The sequence below is a fragment of the Artemia franciscana genome, chromosome 6, assembly GCF_032884065.1.
Source record: "Artemia franciscana chromosome 6, ASM3288406v1, whole genome shotgun sequence".
Lineage (NCBI taxonomy): Eukaryota > Metazoa > Arthropoda > Branchiopoda > Anostraca > Artemiidae > Artemia > Artemia franciscana.
The window spans coordinates 24118778-24136119 of record NC_088868.1 but is presented as its reverse complement, the minus strand read 5'-3'; the positions used below and the strand labels follow the sequence as shown (position 1 = coordinate 24136119).

Sequence of the window (17342 nt, the reverse complement as noted above, 5' to 3'; positions counted from 1 at the left end):
AAATTGGTGACTACTATTTAGTAATTAGCGAATAAATTTGCAAAAAATTTTTTTATTAATATCTGTTAAAATTCTTGGTATCTCCTAGATGTCTTGCACAATATGAAACGCCATCTATGGTATTCTTTGTTGTTGATAATACTCTACCATGAGCTAAGATATCACCCTTAGTAGTTATTTTTCATCTTTTGTGCTGAAAGATATAAAAGATGATTAATCTTTTGGACTGAGAAACTGGATTAATTTCAGACCTTAATATTCCTTGTTAGATAGTTTCCGCACTTTTTTCCTTTTAAACTTCGTGTTTTGTTGTCTGTATGTTTGTTTTTGTCTTTGTGTCTTTATTAACCAAAAAAATGAAAAAATCATTCAGATATTGGAATTTTATTAATGGAGGTAAAGAGGACCATGTCCAGAAAGAGGAGGAGATTATGCAGGTGTTTTGACTTGTGATGGCTTTCTGTTGTAATTAGATTTTAGCAGAAGTAGCAACAATTGTTATCTCAGGGTCTATGTCCACAATTGCTTTTCCTGTACTTTTTTTACGACTTAAATAAGCTGTTTTTTCATTTTATTATGTTATTCCAGTATGTGCTTTTGCTTTTTTCTTCTCATTTTGCCTATTGATTCTGGATGTTAAGCCGAAATGTTTTGACTTCCACAGCCTTAATTGAAGGTTTTATCCCACTATTATATTATATTTTAATTTCATTTCAATTATAAATGGAAAGTATTTTTTCAAAAAAAAAGGAATTTTTTCCAGCTTAAGATTGTATCTATGTAGACGATTTGCTTAAGTACACTTTATTATGGATTCAGTCGTATTGACTCATAAAAAAATGATTTAATAATCAAGGATTTTAATATTTTCTAACGTCTTTTTTGGCACTTGTCCGTATTTTTTTTTTTTTTTTTTTGGAAATATTCATGTTCGCACCGAAAGCCAAAATTTAACCAAGTGATTTGATCATACAATCTCAAATTGGACATGTTAACATGTCTGACATGTCTTTGACAATTTTATAATAAAAAAAAAGTTATATAAAGATTGTGTTGAAGGCCAAAAAAAGAAGAAAGAGCCTTTTTGTTTATCTGATGATCGTATTAATTTTTTATTTATTAATTTTGTATTCAGAATAAACCTTCTAGAAGCCAGAAGGAATCTATTGTAGATTCCAAGTGCTGTTTTTCAAAACAAGAAGAATTTAAAAAAAGAGAATTGTTCAAATTTAGCATCTGAATACCTCCTCCATCATATATTAAAAATATACCATATAATTAATCGTATTATACATATAACATATAATTAAATAACTTCATACATATAATTAAATAAGTTATAACCAAAAATATGTGTTTAATTGGTGCTTTAAGTCTTAGATTAAGCCATATATTTACAGGTAACAATGAAGCTCGAAGGTCAATTGATAATGACCCTTATCGGAACAGTGTTGCAAGTACCCCAAAAACATTAACCGAGCTAAAAACGGAACGACGACGCTCTCGTGGGCAGAGTATTGATGGAGAAATGACAACAGTACAAACAATTTATGGTCAAAAGGTTACAGAGACATATTATAGACCCCCTAGTCCGAACGCGAATTTTAACAAGTTTACTGGAGAGCCATTAGAAATTGTGGGTGATAATAAAGGTAGAAGATGCTGTGTTATAATGTAGCCTTCTTATTACCCCATTTTTGTTTCAGATAATGACGAGATGAAGGTCTCAGGAGAAAAAAAAGCGCTTGGGGACAAGTTTAGGCTTTAAAATTTACTTTTCAGAGTTATAGAAGGAAAAAACACGAATCATTAGCTGTATATTTAAGAATCTTTAGCGCCCTCACTTACTTATCCATGTAAAGTGGATACAAATAATCCAAAAATAGTTCCAAGTAGCTCAATTTTTTTAGATCTCAGTTTTTGCCCTACTGCTGAGGCCTTTGGTGTATTTCTTTTATAAATATTTTTGGAAGAGGAAAATATCATCGTGTTTCAATGTCAATGTTTGCCAACATTCCGTGTTTAGTATCTACGTATCTTAATGTTCTATGGAAAATATTTGTTATTGGTTTAGTACTTTTTAGTTCCGACTTTTGTTTAGGTCGTAAACAGGCAGCCAAGTCTATGTTAGGGACACTTGTTAATGCTCCTCATTTCATTTTGGTTAGAAAAAACTATGTTTATAGTAACGTCTAATGTAGCGTTTTCTAGTAGATTGCTTGGGGTTCTGAGTCTAAAGTTTGTTCACATATGCGCGTTTTCTTACTCTGCTTTATCTATAAAATGGTCTTGAAACCACTAAGAACGATTCTCTTTGTTAATTTAAAATTTGCGTACGAACAGATTGGAAATGACGATGTTATCCTGATTTGGTCCGTTAGTGTCTTGCTCTTGACCCTTATCTCTATTTTTTAATCTCGGGCAGCCGATAAAACCACTGCGTAGTACTGCTTTTGATTCCCGTAGCACCGGTATTAGAAATAACTTACTACTGGTATATAACGAATATCAGCCGTGAAATAAACATGTAAAAATCTGCTTTCAGGACTAAAAAACCATAGATCTACAGTAGTACTATAGAAATGGAAATAAAATTTGCATAAATGGAACCTCGTCAGGTCTTGCTATTTAGAACCACTTCACATGTGTTTTCCAATTTGAGGAACAAATTCTTCTGGTGTAAGAAAACAGAAATATTGTTTTAGACATTACAATATTTTTATTCTAAATTGATATTGCTTTACTTTCAGTTGGTATGATAGTAAGTAATAATTGTAGATATAATATCTATGTTTTGATTTTGAACTTGTTGATATATCAAGACTTAAGGCACTATTTAAGAAGGGCTGAGAGGGACGAAAAACCCTTCATCATACAAACGGTTTTACCTGATTCGAAAGAGGTTTGAATCCAGGAGCACCCCTGGAGGATTGGCAGTGTTCCAAAAATAGGTCTTTATTTTTAATAAAAAGGGTCACACTATCATGACAGAAGCCCATACGTGGCACTTTTAATGAGTATTTATTCCGCTTATCGTCTACTGGTGGCCTTTTATCCGCTGGATGTATTGGATCGGCCATTTTCATTTCTTAAAGGTAGAGGATTGTGGCAATGACTGGGATAATTTTTCTTTAATGGTGATGATTTTCATGGCGCCAGGCTGCTAAAAACCCGGGGGATGTTATGTCACTAGTCTGCCATCTACTTAAGTTTTCTCCCTAGAGTTTTGTTCTATTGAATTTCCTTTTAATCAAAAGATGGGTGTTCAGAGATAACATCCCTTGGAAGACCATTTCAAATGGAGGTGCAGCGTAGAGTGTAGTGAATGTACTTTAGGAAATAGCCAGTGACGCCACATCTAGTCTCTCATTGAGAGGTTGTTAAGTTAACCGACGGGAGCTACAACTTCTTCTTGAGTTCCTATTAGAGATCTTCTGGAGAGTCGTCGTTAGGGTTTAGTAGCCTCTGAAAAAGCGGATTTTTGCAGTTAACAGGTATTTTGATATAATTTTATGTTTAATACTAAAATGAAGCCCCGTTTTTCATCTACACATTGTAATTTGTGCTCTTTTACTCTTCATTTTTATTTTCCCTCCACAAAAAAAGCGATCCTTAAAAATATGAAGACATCGACGACGCTTTACGGTCTTTGTAACGGCGATATTTTCTACGAACATGATTTTGCTCTTGAAATGTAATTAGTCTTCCAGAAACAGAGGAACTCCTCGGTTTGAACCCTTGTTTTAAAGTACTATAGATCCAGTAGCATTTATTGAAAGTGACTGTAGTTGTATAAGCCAGCGGGTCTTACCATGTGGGGGAGGGGAGTCCTCAGACTAATCTTAGCATGAATCTTGAAGCTCATTTAGTTTTTAGTTCGAAATATATTATGCTCAATTATGAGATTTACTCAGAAAGCTGTTCTCAAATAATTTGCTAAATAAAATGTTTTCTTTAATTAGAGAGGAGACATTTCCCGCCTTGAAGAATTGATTGATTCCAAATGAGACAGATATTTGTAAGTTAGAAATGTATTCCATAGAAATCTTCACAAACTTTAAGGAGGGGCGATTGCTTGAAGACCATATCCTCATCTGAATTACTGCGTGGGGACTGAGTGCCGGCCCAAAAGCTATAAATTTTTCTAAAGGATCAAAAAATATATTTTTAGCGTATTGAATTCTCTTTAATTTCAAAATAATAGGTCCTAGCCTCCCTTTGAAAATCAAAAACTTGTCACATACAATGTAAGTAGTTATAATTGAACATCTAATCCCTGAATAGGAAAACGTAACGAATAAGTAAATACATATGACTGAAGCTTCTTGCATGAACCCTTACTTTTAAAATAATGGTTAGCAAAACATTATTATTAAAAATATTTAATAATAAATCAAAGTTTTAAAGAATCTAATTTATAGAACAGAAGTAAAAACTATAAAATAAGATTAAGGATGACCTCGTACGTTTTTCCAAGGAAAGACCGGATGGACCTGCAAAGTTTTTATACAGAGATGGCAATTTAAATTTTTTCTTAGGAAGGTATTAAATCTTGTCCAAATTTTGAACTTTTATTCATATTTCTGACGTTCTAGTGGCGTAAGGGTAGCTTTCCCCCTTTGATTACCCTAGGACTGTGCATTATACGCTCAAAACGGTCAAGTCATGTACGCCTGTAGGGAGAATTCTACTATCTGTGTGATCAGCATTCCTTGCACGAATGCAGTTAGGAGACACTTAAACTTCAGAAAAGTTTTCTTTTGGAGGTCATAATTATTTGCGACCTGGAAATGGAAAACACATTTTAGTTAGACTTTGAAATTATTATTAGATTGATACGTTTCGTCAAGGCGGAGCAAAAGTGTTTTTTCTGCGAATAATTCAAGTTTAAAAACAAAAAAGATCTATTCTTTGTATCGATTTCTCAAGAATGCTAATGCTGTTTTTCCTTCTTCTTTTTTCTCTTCTTCGTCTTCGGAATAAGGAAAGTTTCTGCGAAGCAGGGTCATTTTGCTCTCTCTCTGAAATATTACTAATAATTTGGAATTTGAATCATTATGACAACGTCCGTTTACATAGAGTAGGACTTTCCTAGCTTTAACATATTTCTAGTTAGGAACTTCCCAGAGTAGCTAGAAAAAAGACTTCATTAAAATCCACTGCCAGTTTGTGCAATATTGTAAATAATATTGTTTCTTTTTTTTAAGTTAGTTTTTGAAGCTTTATAGATTTCACTGAATGAATATGGCCCTCATTTTGATTCTGTGTTTATATTTTTATTTTTCTTCCTTTTTGTTGTACGTAATTTTGTTTGTTTATTCGGTAAGGAACCTTTTATTTTCAAAGAGGATGCATGTTTAGATACGAAGGGAAGTCATTAAAATATTAGAAAAGTATTATTATTTTTTTAATTTAATGGGGGGGGGTAGAGTAAGCAGTTAGAAAGAGAAAATATAATGTCTAGGTTTTGGCAATGAATGGTTTTTCTAACAGTTGCTGAAACAGAAAGTTTTAAATAAGCTCGAAAATAAAAATTGAAGTAATATTGTAAGTAAAATAAGAAAGATAAATGTTTTGCATCTTGGTTTAGTTTAAGTTCAGATCGAAATCAATATTTTCTGCGATTTGTTTTTAAGTTTCAAGTGTGAAACTTTTTTTTATCTTTTTTTTTTTGCGGAGATGAATCCGTTATTTGGGACATCAACTGACAATCAGTAGTGTAAATGCCCGTTAAATGGTAAAGCTTTTGTTTTGTGAAAGGGTTAAGAAAATATATTTTATCATATCTTAAAGTCTGAAACTTCGATGTAATACCCATAAGGGATATTTGTGCTGCTTTTGGAGAAGGGGGTCAATGGGGTACTAGCCAAGTATAAATAGATGTTACGGATATCATGGTCAATATGTTGCTTTATATCTTACTATTTCCAATTCAGATGATTACTTGAGATTGCGAGGGATGAATTATAAATGTTTGCTTTACTTTAAAATGGGAGGGGGAGCTAGTTTACGTTGAATTAAAATAATATATATGCCTCTTTTGTCCATCAAATGCAGAGCTGTCAGTTTATCTGAGTTATATTCAGCTATATGCCATATATTCAGTACTGAATGCCCTTTGTTTAAGACAGTGTTTTAATATTAATATCAGCAGTTTTAAAATTGTTAATAATTTTCCAAAAAAAAGTTTCAAGGTCGGAGTGAAAGAGCTGCCAAAGATAGTCCAGAATATTGTGTTGAGTCAGGATATTAACAAATTTTAAATTTTCTAGTTTGTGTCATGATGTAAAGATGTTTCTGTGGCGTTCTTTATAAATTCGTTTTATTTTTTTGTTTATTTTTTCTAGTATCCTATAACATAGCCGGGAAAGGTGATTAAAACGTGCAAATTCGTTTCTTGGAAATGATGCCTTTAAAATGAAATATTATCTAAAGAATTGAAACATGCAGTAGATTTGGAAGCAGTTTGATCGGTATCAAATTATAGGGCTGCTTTTCTTGTATTACTATAAAATTGACTCTTATGGAAAGTATTTAGTGTTCAATAGCAACTTGTTTGTTTTTTGTTTTTTTTTTTGCTGTCTGGGGTATTCCTCCTCATCTAGGGGTCTTTCAGTAATGTAACAAAATTAAGATTTAATCAGTTTGGTTATATGCGGCTAGGTTGGAATTTCTGGTCAAATGTTATTCTTTAATGTAGAACCTATGTGGATCATGAGAATTTGGTTGTTATTTAATTTGTTAGAGTATGCTAGCGGATTCATAGAAACCGTTTGAACTTTCTTTATAAAGTGCTATTTTGTTTGTTTGTTTCTATGAAAGTTCAATTTTTATTTGTTGTTTTGTTGCGTGTCCAAAGTTCTAAGTTAGGTACTTTTTTTTATTTTTTTGGATAATTTATTTGATTGTTTTGCCTTTGATCAAGTTTTCTTCCATCTCCTTTTCGAACATTCCATTTTTGACGGGTATAGTTTTATTTTTAAATAAATATTTTCTGTGTTGATCTAGATTTGCGTTTTTTTCTATTCGAACAAAAAAACTTGTTTCACACTCGATTGGTTGTGAACTACATAATTTCTTACAAGATCACGTTTTACTCCCAAATCCTTGGTTTACGAACGTTTACACACTGAAACGGCCCTAACAGTAGCTCTGTTCTTCGGTTCTCAAAGCATCAAGACCTTAACGTCTCACTCTTTATTTTCCCGCTTCCTCTCAGCGCTTATCTTCAGAGATGAATGTAAAAAAGCTAAAATTCAGATATGCTGTTGCTGATTACGACTGATCGATGAAAATCGGCCAGTCTATCCTTCCTGAGAGATAATCTGACCAAGAATTTCGAAAAACTTTTCGAAAAAATGCTTTCCCGGGTATTGGAAGAAACGGATTTGATAGATTTATTTTACCCAAGTATACATGCACGCGTTGTTTGATAAACTAAATAAAACACCTAAAAGGGACTTTCTAAAAAAATAGACCTTGTCCTCCATATGTGCCAAAAATTGTCCTTTGTTAAGGGAAAAAGCTTATTTAACTGGTTTCAGTTTGATAAATCTTTTGAAACACAAATAATAAATATTTTTTGTGTTTCATCCTAACGGTTTAAAAGAAACTGTATAAAAGGGTCTTCCTACTTCTCCCTCAAACAACCAATAGCTACTTTTGTATGATGAATGCCATACCTGCACATGTCTTCTGATTATTTGAAGAGTTTTTTTCCTCTTTAACAGACAAAGTTAAGTAAAACCGTTTAAAAACAGGACGACTGCTTAGTAAATCTTGTTACTCATATGATCAGTTCTGTTATTACTCGAATTGCATTATTGCATTGAGCCAGCTGAATTCTACATGCAGACGAACATCCCATCCACATCGTATCTTTTTTAGGGCTCCTGCTTTGAATAAATTCATCGCTTTTACTTCATTTGGTTTTATAATATCTTTGACTTACTTGACCTAAGTCCCGTCCGGCCTTTTTGGCTATACTGGGGGTTTTTCTATTGTAGAAATTTGAAGAATGATATAATATTCTGATCGGTTCGTCGCTAGGCGGAGTACCTGTTTAGGTTGTCAGCCTGAAAATTTTCGACCCATCCCTTACGAGGTCGGCCTTTGAGGCGTGTGCCGTTTACCCGTCCTTCGAAGGTGAATTTGGTTGCTGGTTGGCTGACACTCGTTGAGTGGGACCCAGCCAGTGGAGCCGTTGACTTTTGATCCGGCCAATACGGTACAGGAACAACGGAATGGAGGTTTTTATTCGATATCCGGTAAGCGTAGGTAATCCTCCCTATGCGGCGGAGACATTTAGTTTCAAATGTGGGGATTCTTTGACTTTTCTCAGCCTTTATTGAGCAGGTTTCATTTGAGTATGAAGCGATTGAGATTATTAGGGAATTAAAGAGACGAACCATCAAAATGTCCACTGTGCTTTGCTTTTCCAGGTTGGTAGTAGGCCCTTGAAGGTCTAACTTGCCAAGTCTTCATCTGATCATTTTCAGCTGGCCCACCTTTAATTGTTGTTTGCACATTTTTGGCCCAGAAACTCTAGATATCTGTATGACCTTGATTTGGCTGTATTAAAGATAATTTTGACGTCTTCAGTTGATTACAAGAGCTCATCAGCGTCTGCTTGAGAAAGGTATTCTATGTTATTAAGTTTTACAATATTATCTGCGAATGCAAGTTGGTCTATTAGTTTTTCGCCAATCGTTTGCTATCTGCAGTTTAGGCAAGTGATAGTGCTGAGTTTAGGAATAGGTTGAAAAGGCGGGGAAACAAGGAACACCCTGTAAAAGACCTGCTGATGTAAGAAATTCATCTGTTAGTTCCACGTGCTTCTGGATCTGGCTATTGAACTACGAATACATGCCCTTGATCAAAAATATCATGTTCTTAGGGCCTCAATAGTGCAGTAGATTGTGCCAGAGTTCTTCACTTTGTTTCTAGTCAGTAGCCTGCTTTAAACAGATTAAAAGTTACAGCAACTCTTTCACATATGCGATGTATTTCTCCATCAGTCGTTGATTTGAAAAAATCTGGTCTATGGTAGAACGATCGTATCGAAAACTGGCCTGATGTTCGTCTATGATGTGACTTTTTTGAGATTTCAGTCGGTCAAGGAGTTGAATCGCCGGTTGACTATCCCTCTTGCAGCCTTTATTGTAAGGGAAAATCCTTGAGTTGAATTGAAGACGACCGATTAGATCCTGAGCTGACGACCATCAATAAAAAAAAACTAGAGAAGAAGGGTAAGAAGTTCCCGTCAGTACTTGGCCTTTTAAGGTGTAGAACCATGATGAGTCATTATCAATTATCCTCATAGTTTATAATAAGAATAAAAATAAAATTTATACATTTTTTGTGGAAATAATTCTTCTTCCCCCAAGATTTGGAATTTAAAATTCATAAAAATTAAAACCGAATGGTGTGACCTCTACTTTGTAATCCAACTTAAATATGAAGTTTATGAATATATACTGTGTAAAATGCTGTCGTGTAGCACAGAAGGTTATTTCCTTTTTTAATCTTTCAAAATTTAAGATTTATAATTGTAATTTATTTCTTTTCTTTTTTTAATGGCTTTTTCAATTTCTAAAATTTCATCTACGATTTCTAAGATTTCTCATGAAAGACCGGAAAGCATTTCCGAGGTAAATGGCTTGGACTAAATTTGAAATGTTAATGCTGTTCAAAATTTACCATGATTCAGTTCACATAGCTATATTTTCATGTAAAAACGGTGCGAAAACAAATTAATACACGGAAATGTTTGTAGATGCAAACAACAACACTTTAGAATCGCTCGGAGGATCCTCCCTCCCCACCCCAAAAAAAGAAAGATTAAAAGTTTCGCTGAAAAAATTTCATTTTGTTCTTTACCTTTGTTGAATGTTAAACTCTTTATCCATTACTAGCCTAAAATTCATGAATTATGGATGTTACTTTCCATGTTTTCATCAGTGTTTGGGAATCATTTTCCTTTAGGTTTCTCTGGGAAACAAAGATACTTCAATTTACCAGCTTTGGTACTACACCTAAATAAGCAATATCCGCCAGAAATAAAAATCGATAAAAGAGCATAGCTCACATATTTGCGCAAATATTGAAGATATTACTCGCGCGAACATAAAGATGAATATAAGCATGAGATTATGGAGGTCTCGTAAGGTGGTATCAAGTAACATTCCCTCTCTACGCATGTCAGCAGGCAGAAGACTTAAGTAAGTTATGCAATACAAGGGAACTGAGAGTAGCAAAACCTAACAATTGTATGCAAAACGAAATAAAAAAACTGGAAAAAATAAATATAAATGATGTTCGTCAATGTTACAACAAGGCTCGGGTTGTATATTCCGATAAATACGTGCATTTATTGTAATTTACAAATCCATAAGTGAGAAAAAGCCAGGTCCTTTAACATAAAGGCATAAATTGATTGAAGAGAAAGACAAACCAATAAAGGGTTCCTCTGAATCATATTTTCTAGGCTTCTTTTACCAGCGTTCGGAAATCCTGGAAATGGAGAAGAAAACCATGTGAACGAAAATAAACTAATTTCGTAGGCCTAAATTGACCTAAATCCATTGATTTTTTTTTATATAACACTGAATTCAGAAAAAACTAAATTACCATAAAATGAACTTTGTTTGTTCTAAGTTAAAAACGTATAAAAATTGAATAGATAACTTTTTTTTATTAGATATTGCCCGTAGAAAAACTTTAAAATTACCCTTCACCCTATAATCAGTTGGATTCATCTCTAAATGAATCATGAATAAGTTGTCAAAGATAGATATTATAGTTCATAGTTCCTGATGAAGTTAGGCATACAGTGGAAGGTTCCGGCCCCTCTCAAAATATTGAGATTTTCACTGTTTTCCGCGTATGTTCTATGTATTTTTGAATATTTGACTGTTTTTAAAGAGTTTTGAACCCCCCTCCCCCTCTTTCAACAAAAGCATTTCATGTGTAAGTACTTTTTCATAAACAAAAAAAGAAAGCGAAGACAGTCCTCTGGCAGTGGAAAAAAAGAAGAGAATGGAAATAATTTTGGAAGGACGATTTTGTTTGCTACGGGACAGACTACACAATCGGCCATGAATCAAAATTGTCAATTGTCCTTGGTTCCAAAAATTTATAAGCACAGTCAGGTAACTATTACGCTTTGAACGAGATGTTTGGTGTGATCTGTAAAGTCTGAAGATAAAACAAAGGGTAAAACGAAACATTGAATATGTTTTTAGTAATTAATGCCAAGAGGTTATTCACTACTCGTGCTTGATTTATCCGAAACAAGCTCCACACTCCTCTTTTTAATTCAAATTAAAGCAAGAGTTCTGAGTTGGAGTTGCCGATGGTGTAGTGTAAATATGGAGTTAGAACAATTAGCTATGAGAGAAGAAAGAATGAAATACTAAAAAAAAGCCCCGTTGCCATGGGTTTTGTAAGCGGAATTCTGTTTAATTTTTTCTTTTGCTTTAGACTGAGTTTAAACGAAATTCTATTTAATTTTTTTTTTGCTTTATACTGATTTAATATTTTTGGTTCATCATAACTGCTATTACTTGTTTATAAGTTTTTTCTTGTATTCTGTTTTCTTTTTTGACAAGAATAGCTGATCAACGCTCTCTTAAAAACAGAGGCGTCATTTGGGGGGGGGGGGATGTCCACCCCAGATTCTCCAGGGGGGCCCAAGCTTCCACCACAAAGGGCCCTTTGCCGGCCATAATAATCCATTATGTCCAACATAATCCATTCTGTCCAATTAATTTGAAATTTCTGCACGCCTATTAACCAAAGAGCGTAATTACTTGACGACCCTTGGGGTAATTACGCTATTTGCTATTAATTATTGTAAACTTTGAAAGCAGGTAAGATACATAATAAAAATCTCGAGTTCTGTCAAATGCCCATTTCCTAGATGATGTACGCGACACGAAGTAAGTCGGGGGACCAAGATGGAGTTTATACCCCAAGATTTGGTCCAAATGGCGCCTCTGCTTCAAAAAATTGCGTTTCCTAACTGGCTGAGGAATATTATCGTTTTGTTCTTAAATATCCTTTTTTCTGGTATGCCTCATCAGCGTTGAAGCTTATTTGTTGAAAAAGTATGAACTAGCAATGCCGGTTACAAGTGTTTTGTTTTCCTGGGAAAAAATAAATACACCTTGGACATGGAAATACCCTCCACCCTTTCTCACTACTGTATGATATTTTTTATTCATGGGTCTTGAAAGCAAGACATTAGAGCTTTTTTGTTGTAAGGAGTTGATTTTTTTTAATGTTATTTATTAAAAAATCTACCAGTATTCTTTAAAATCATAGTTATTAGTGTAGATTAATTTTAAAAAATGCCATAGGATTTCTTGAGAAAAATGAAACCAATTTGATATTTTGATTATTCTACCCCTCCAGTTTAGACCACCTCTTGAATGTTCTTCTATAGCAGTAATAAGGGACAACTGGAATGTTTTGAGCGCATTCCTGACGCAGCTCTACCAAAGAATATCTGTACATTCTCTGCTAAAGTCAGCTTTCTTCATTCATAACCGTATTTTTTCAAATAGTTCTAATGTTTTGTAGTCGCATTCCTAAATTTGAAAAGAAAAAGAATATCTGTTTTCACAAGTTCTGTCAATTTTGATTGATTGGGATTATTTTCATCTTTGTGGTATGTATTATATTAGAAATACAATATAAATACCACAAATGGCTCAGTATTTATAAACACGTTCAGGTAATTATTACATGTTAGGTGGGGTCTGCACAGTTTGAAGATTAAAAAAAGGGTAAAACGAAACATTGAATATGCTTTTAGAAACTATTGCCAATAGGTTATTCATTAGTTATGCTTGATTTATCAGAAACAAGCTCCACAATCCTCTTTTTAATACAGATTAAAGAAAGAGGTCTGGAGCTGTAGTTGCCGATTGCACAGTGTATGGAGTTGGAACCGTTAGTGGAATCAAGTCAGACTTAATGCGAAAGTACATTCTGAAATTTTAAATTCTTTTCGATTTGAGCTACTTGTGCTAAAAAAAAGCTCTGCTGGGGTCAGTTTTTTTAGTTATTAGGGTTAAAACCAGACACTTCTAAAAATGGGAATTGAGCTTCAGAAAATAAATAAAGAGTGACGACTCTAGAGTCCTACATAAAGGGCTTGATTATGCAGCGCAGCAACAAGACACTGAATTGAATTTACTGAAAAAAAAAGAAATATATAAGTGTTTAGCAAGTGAATTCACACTCAAAAGGAATGTTTAGATTGACGACGGCGCGTTCTATGAAAGGTGTTGTGCTCGGGCACATTTTTTCCATTCTATACGATATAAACAATAACTAACTGCCTTAAGGAGAGGGGGAGGGTGTTTGATATCGGTGGTTACATATTAAAAATACATAATACATGAATGTCAAAAAGTGAAATTAGAGTTTGATGATACTGACCTTCGCCGTTTTTTTACTTCAATTGGCAAACTTTTAGTCATGGAATGTCTGGAAGACATATTTGGGTATTCACTTTTGTTCCCAGAATTGTGTGGAGAGTTGTGCCATTCTGCACTGTACGCCCTTTACTATTGTTGTTGTCGTGACAACTCTTTTAGTCGTGGCTTATAATAAGATACATCTTACATGGATACAACTTTTGCCACGGAGAAAAGGGGGAATGACATCTTTCTTTTCCCTATCTCCCAGATCGAAAAGTTGCTTATTAGTAGCAATTTGGGGATTGGTTTGTCTAGGTCAATCGTCAATTTTAATTCTTCACCAGCACGTTCACCATTGACGATGGCTATTTACCTCAACTCCAAGATTCACACCCAGGAAGCGAGCTCCACAGCATTGGCTTCACGCCAGGAAGTGTTCTAAGAGCAATGAAGGGCATGAAAGCGTCTAAAGCACTCAATCCTGAAGGCATCCCGTCCTTCATCCTGAAAGAAGTGAGAGACGAGCTATATGAACCTCTGGCAATACTTTTCCAAATCTCATTCGAGCAATGCAAGTTTCCTACTTCCTGAAAGCTATCCCATCTAACACCTATTTTCAAAGGAAAAGGGAAACGGAGTGACCCGGAGAATTATCGCTCGATCAGCCTTACTTCACCTTTCCTGAAAATCATGGAAAGGGTCATAGTAGAAAAGTTAAACTCGCACCCCGAATTGAACAACCTCATCTCAGATCATCAGCATGGCTTCCGTAAAAATCGTTCTGTCGTTCCCCAACTAGTAGTGATACACGACTACGTCCAGTCTACCCATGACCGTGGGATTCCAATAGATATTATCCTAATCGATCTACTTAAGGCCTTCGACCGAATATCCTTGCGAAAACTCATCCACTGCATAGAAATCTATGGAATCAAGGGGCAGCTAAAAAATTGGCTCTCTGCGTACCTGAATGATAGAAAAATAGCAGTCAAGGTTGCAGACACACTAACCACATGGACAGATGCAACCAGTGGCGTCCCACAAGGTAGTGTTCTCGGCCCAGTCTTGTTCGTCATGTACATAGACATTTGCATAAATGCCATTTCCCAAACCGACTTCGGCCTGTTTGCAGACGATACGAAGCTCCTGGGAGAAGCTAGTGCATCATCACAAATCCAAAGCGACTTGGATGCCCTGACAGAGAAGCTGGAAGAATGGCAACTTTCACCAAATTTAGCAAAATGCTCTGTCGTCCACCTTGGCCGCCAAAATCCGATGTACTCATACAAAATGAAAGGTATCGACCTGACAAAATCTACCTGTGAAAAGGACCTGGGTGTAATTCTGAGCTTGGACCTCAAACCAGAAAAGCATATCGGCCTGGTTGTGCGTAAAGCGTCGAATACTCTCTGGCTACTCAGTCAATCTCTACGATACCTTGACAATCACTCAAAGATATCAGCATACACAAGCTACGTCAGGCCACAGCTTGAATACGCCACTGTGATCTGGTCGCCATATCTCAAAAAGGATATCAAACAGTTCGTGGTAACGAACTGTAGTAAGGAGTGACCAGGCTCAATAGTAACCAAAACTCTAAAAAATTGAATTTTGATATCAATAGCTACATAAAAAGAATCGCATTTTAATGCTGATTTTAAATATATAAGTTTCATCAAGTTTAGTCTTACCCATCAAAAGTTACGAGCCTGAGAAAATTTGTGTTATTTAGGAAAATAGGGGGAAACACCCCCTAAAACGGGTCTAGAAACTCTTTGTAAAAGGACTTCAAGGATTCAGAAACCTTCCGTATGACGAAGCTCTAAGAAGACTCACTCTCCATAAACTTGAGACAAGAAGAACGATCTTAGACTTAAAAACCCTCTTCAAGATAGTTCATGAGAATTTTGGGAACGTAAAAGACAAGCTTGTTCAAAAATTCCCCAAAGCAACACAAGATCGCACAGTCTGCAATTTCAGCCCATGAAGATGAAGATTGCAAGATCTAATTCTTACCATCATTCGTTCATACCCCGGGTGATCAGGATCTGGAACAAACTACCATTCCCAGTAGAAAAGACGAAATCACTGGAAGCCTTCTCCAACAGTCTAAACATAAACATACCATATCTCGAGACTTTTAACGTAGGACGACTTTAAATCGAAATCGTGCCGCAGTCGATCCGCTCTTCGCCCTGCCATAACATTTTTCTTTTAAAAAGGTGTCAGTTGTATAGAAATTTTGTATTGAGAAGCGTGAGGAATAAAGTTATTTACATTTTGTTAAGAGTCATTTATATCAACATTGTTTGCCCACATTAAAAACCTTACTTGCTTCTGCTCGTGTGAGTAACTTCACCTAGACTGCTGTAAATTTTTTCTTTATTCACACTGAATATACGTGATAAACAAGGGGTTAGGGGGATATAACCTTATGAATAGTCTGATAGATTCCATAGAAAAAATTGGAAATTAAGATCTTAAAATGTCCTTTCATGTTTTCGACATCCCAGTGAAAAAAATTGATTCTTTTATTACTTGGAAATGTGTGCACATTCTTCTTTAATATTGTAGGGACTCTTCTGGTTTAAATTGTCCCTCCCCTTTTCCTGGTTTCTATTTTTCACTTTCTTCGTAAAATTTGGTTTACCATGCTAATGAGTAAGAAAGTATTTGTGGGACATTCGGAGTTAGCCCATAGTTTTTTCATATTCTTCATTCAACATAAGCAGCCCGCTTTCATTTTGGGCAAAACATTCATATCATTGAAAAAAAAAAAATCTCCTTAAAGAAGTCAGTACCTTGGTCTTCAGAAAATCGAAATTTTACAGGATATGTTAAAGATATATACTAATTATGCCTGGTCTCCCCAGGCGACTGTTGAAGCGCTATTGAAGGTCTAATTTCCCTAATTCAGATATAGAGGGATGGTCACCTCCTACGCGAAGATTCAAGATATTCAAGCCTTGCTACAATCTTTTTCACGGGTCTATCACCGCTCGAAAAATTCCTAGTCTCCCCAAAGACTTGATATGTGTATACCTATATTTATAAGGATGAATAAATTTTTCTGATTGCGAAATAAATGAACATTTTGATTAATTGGATGATTTCAATTTCGACTGATTGAAATTATTTTTATTTTTTTGAGGTTTTGATGATACTATATATAAGAGAGCCTAATACCACAAATAGCTATTTACGGTTGCGGTTACAGATCTTTCAATGTATTTGGGTGAGGGGATGCCTACTCTGCATGGCCTGATATCATTTTTTAACATAATTTTTCCGTAACAAGGCGCCTCCTCGCACCACGCTTCGCAAATTTCACCCTGCGTCGTAGAAGCCGCCTAATGTATACGACTTTGAAAGTAGATACGCGAAAAAACGCAAGAAAGTTTAAAATCTATAATAAACAATTGTTAGAAATGTAAGCTTTTTCTTCAGATTTTACTGAAGTTGGTTACGCAGAAGAACCTAGGCTTTTAGACTGAGAACTTTGAATATAAAAATTAATAAACAAAACCAAGATTTAAACGGAAATTGTACTTTTAAAAATAATACATTGAAGACTGCTCTTGATGGTTTCTCGCATCCAGGGACACACACGGGAGGGAGTCCATTTCCCGAATTTCCGGTCAGGTTTTGTTAATATTATCGAATAAATTCGTTTTCTCAACGATAAACCCCCTAAAAGATGCTAGAGACGTTTGCTATTACTTCTGATCCAGCTTGGACTATATCTGAAAATCAATATCTGCTAAATGCTCTAAAGATAAGAATTTGCGGACTCTTCAAACACAGAATAGAAAAAAAAAACTTGTAATGTAAAAGCAGTGAGTGTTAGGCAAAAATTCAGGATTATCTTGGAAATCTATTGGAATCACATATCGCATTGCCTGAACATCCCCCTCC

The 17342-nt window shown here is 34.9% G+C and overlaps 2 protein-coding genes across 5 annotated transcripts in view; one reads left to right on the top strand and one right to left on the bottom strand.

Annotated features, from left to right (window-relative positions):
* Positions 1–7003, top strand: part of LOC136028219 (protein phosphatase 1 regulatory inhibitor subunit 16B-like) — a 71888-nt gene extending 64885 nt beyond the window's left edge. For both annotated transcript variants that reach the window (XM_065705937.1, XM_065705939.1), the window contains one exon: positions 1401–7003. In XM_065705937.1, coding sequence (XP_065562009.1) covers positions 1401–1678 — 278 coding nt within the window. In that variant the 3' untranslated portion in view covers positions 1679–7003. The remainder of the gene's footprint in view (positions 1–1400) is intronic.
* A 3347-nt stretch (positions 7004–10350) lies between these two features.
* The window catches only part of LOC136028222 (uncharacterized), a 208269-nt gene continuing 201277 nt past the window's right edge, over positions 10351–17342 (bottom strand). For all 3 annotated transcript variants that reach the window (XM_065705943.1, XM_065705944.1, XM_065705945.1), the window contains exon 5: positions 10351–10512. The gene's annotated coding sequence lies outside the window, so the exon portion shown is untranslated. The remainder of the gene's footprint in view (positions 10513–17342) is intronic.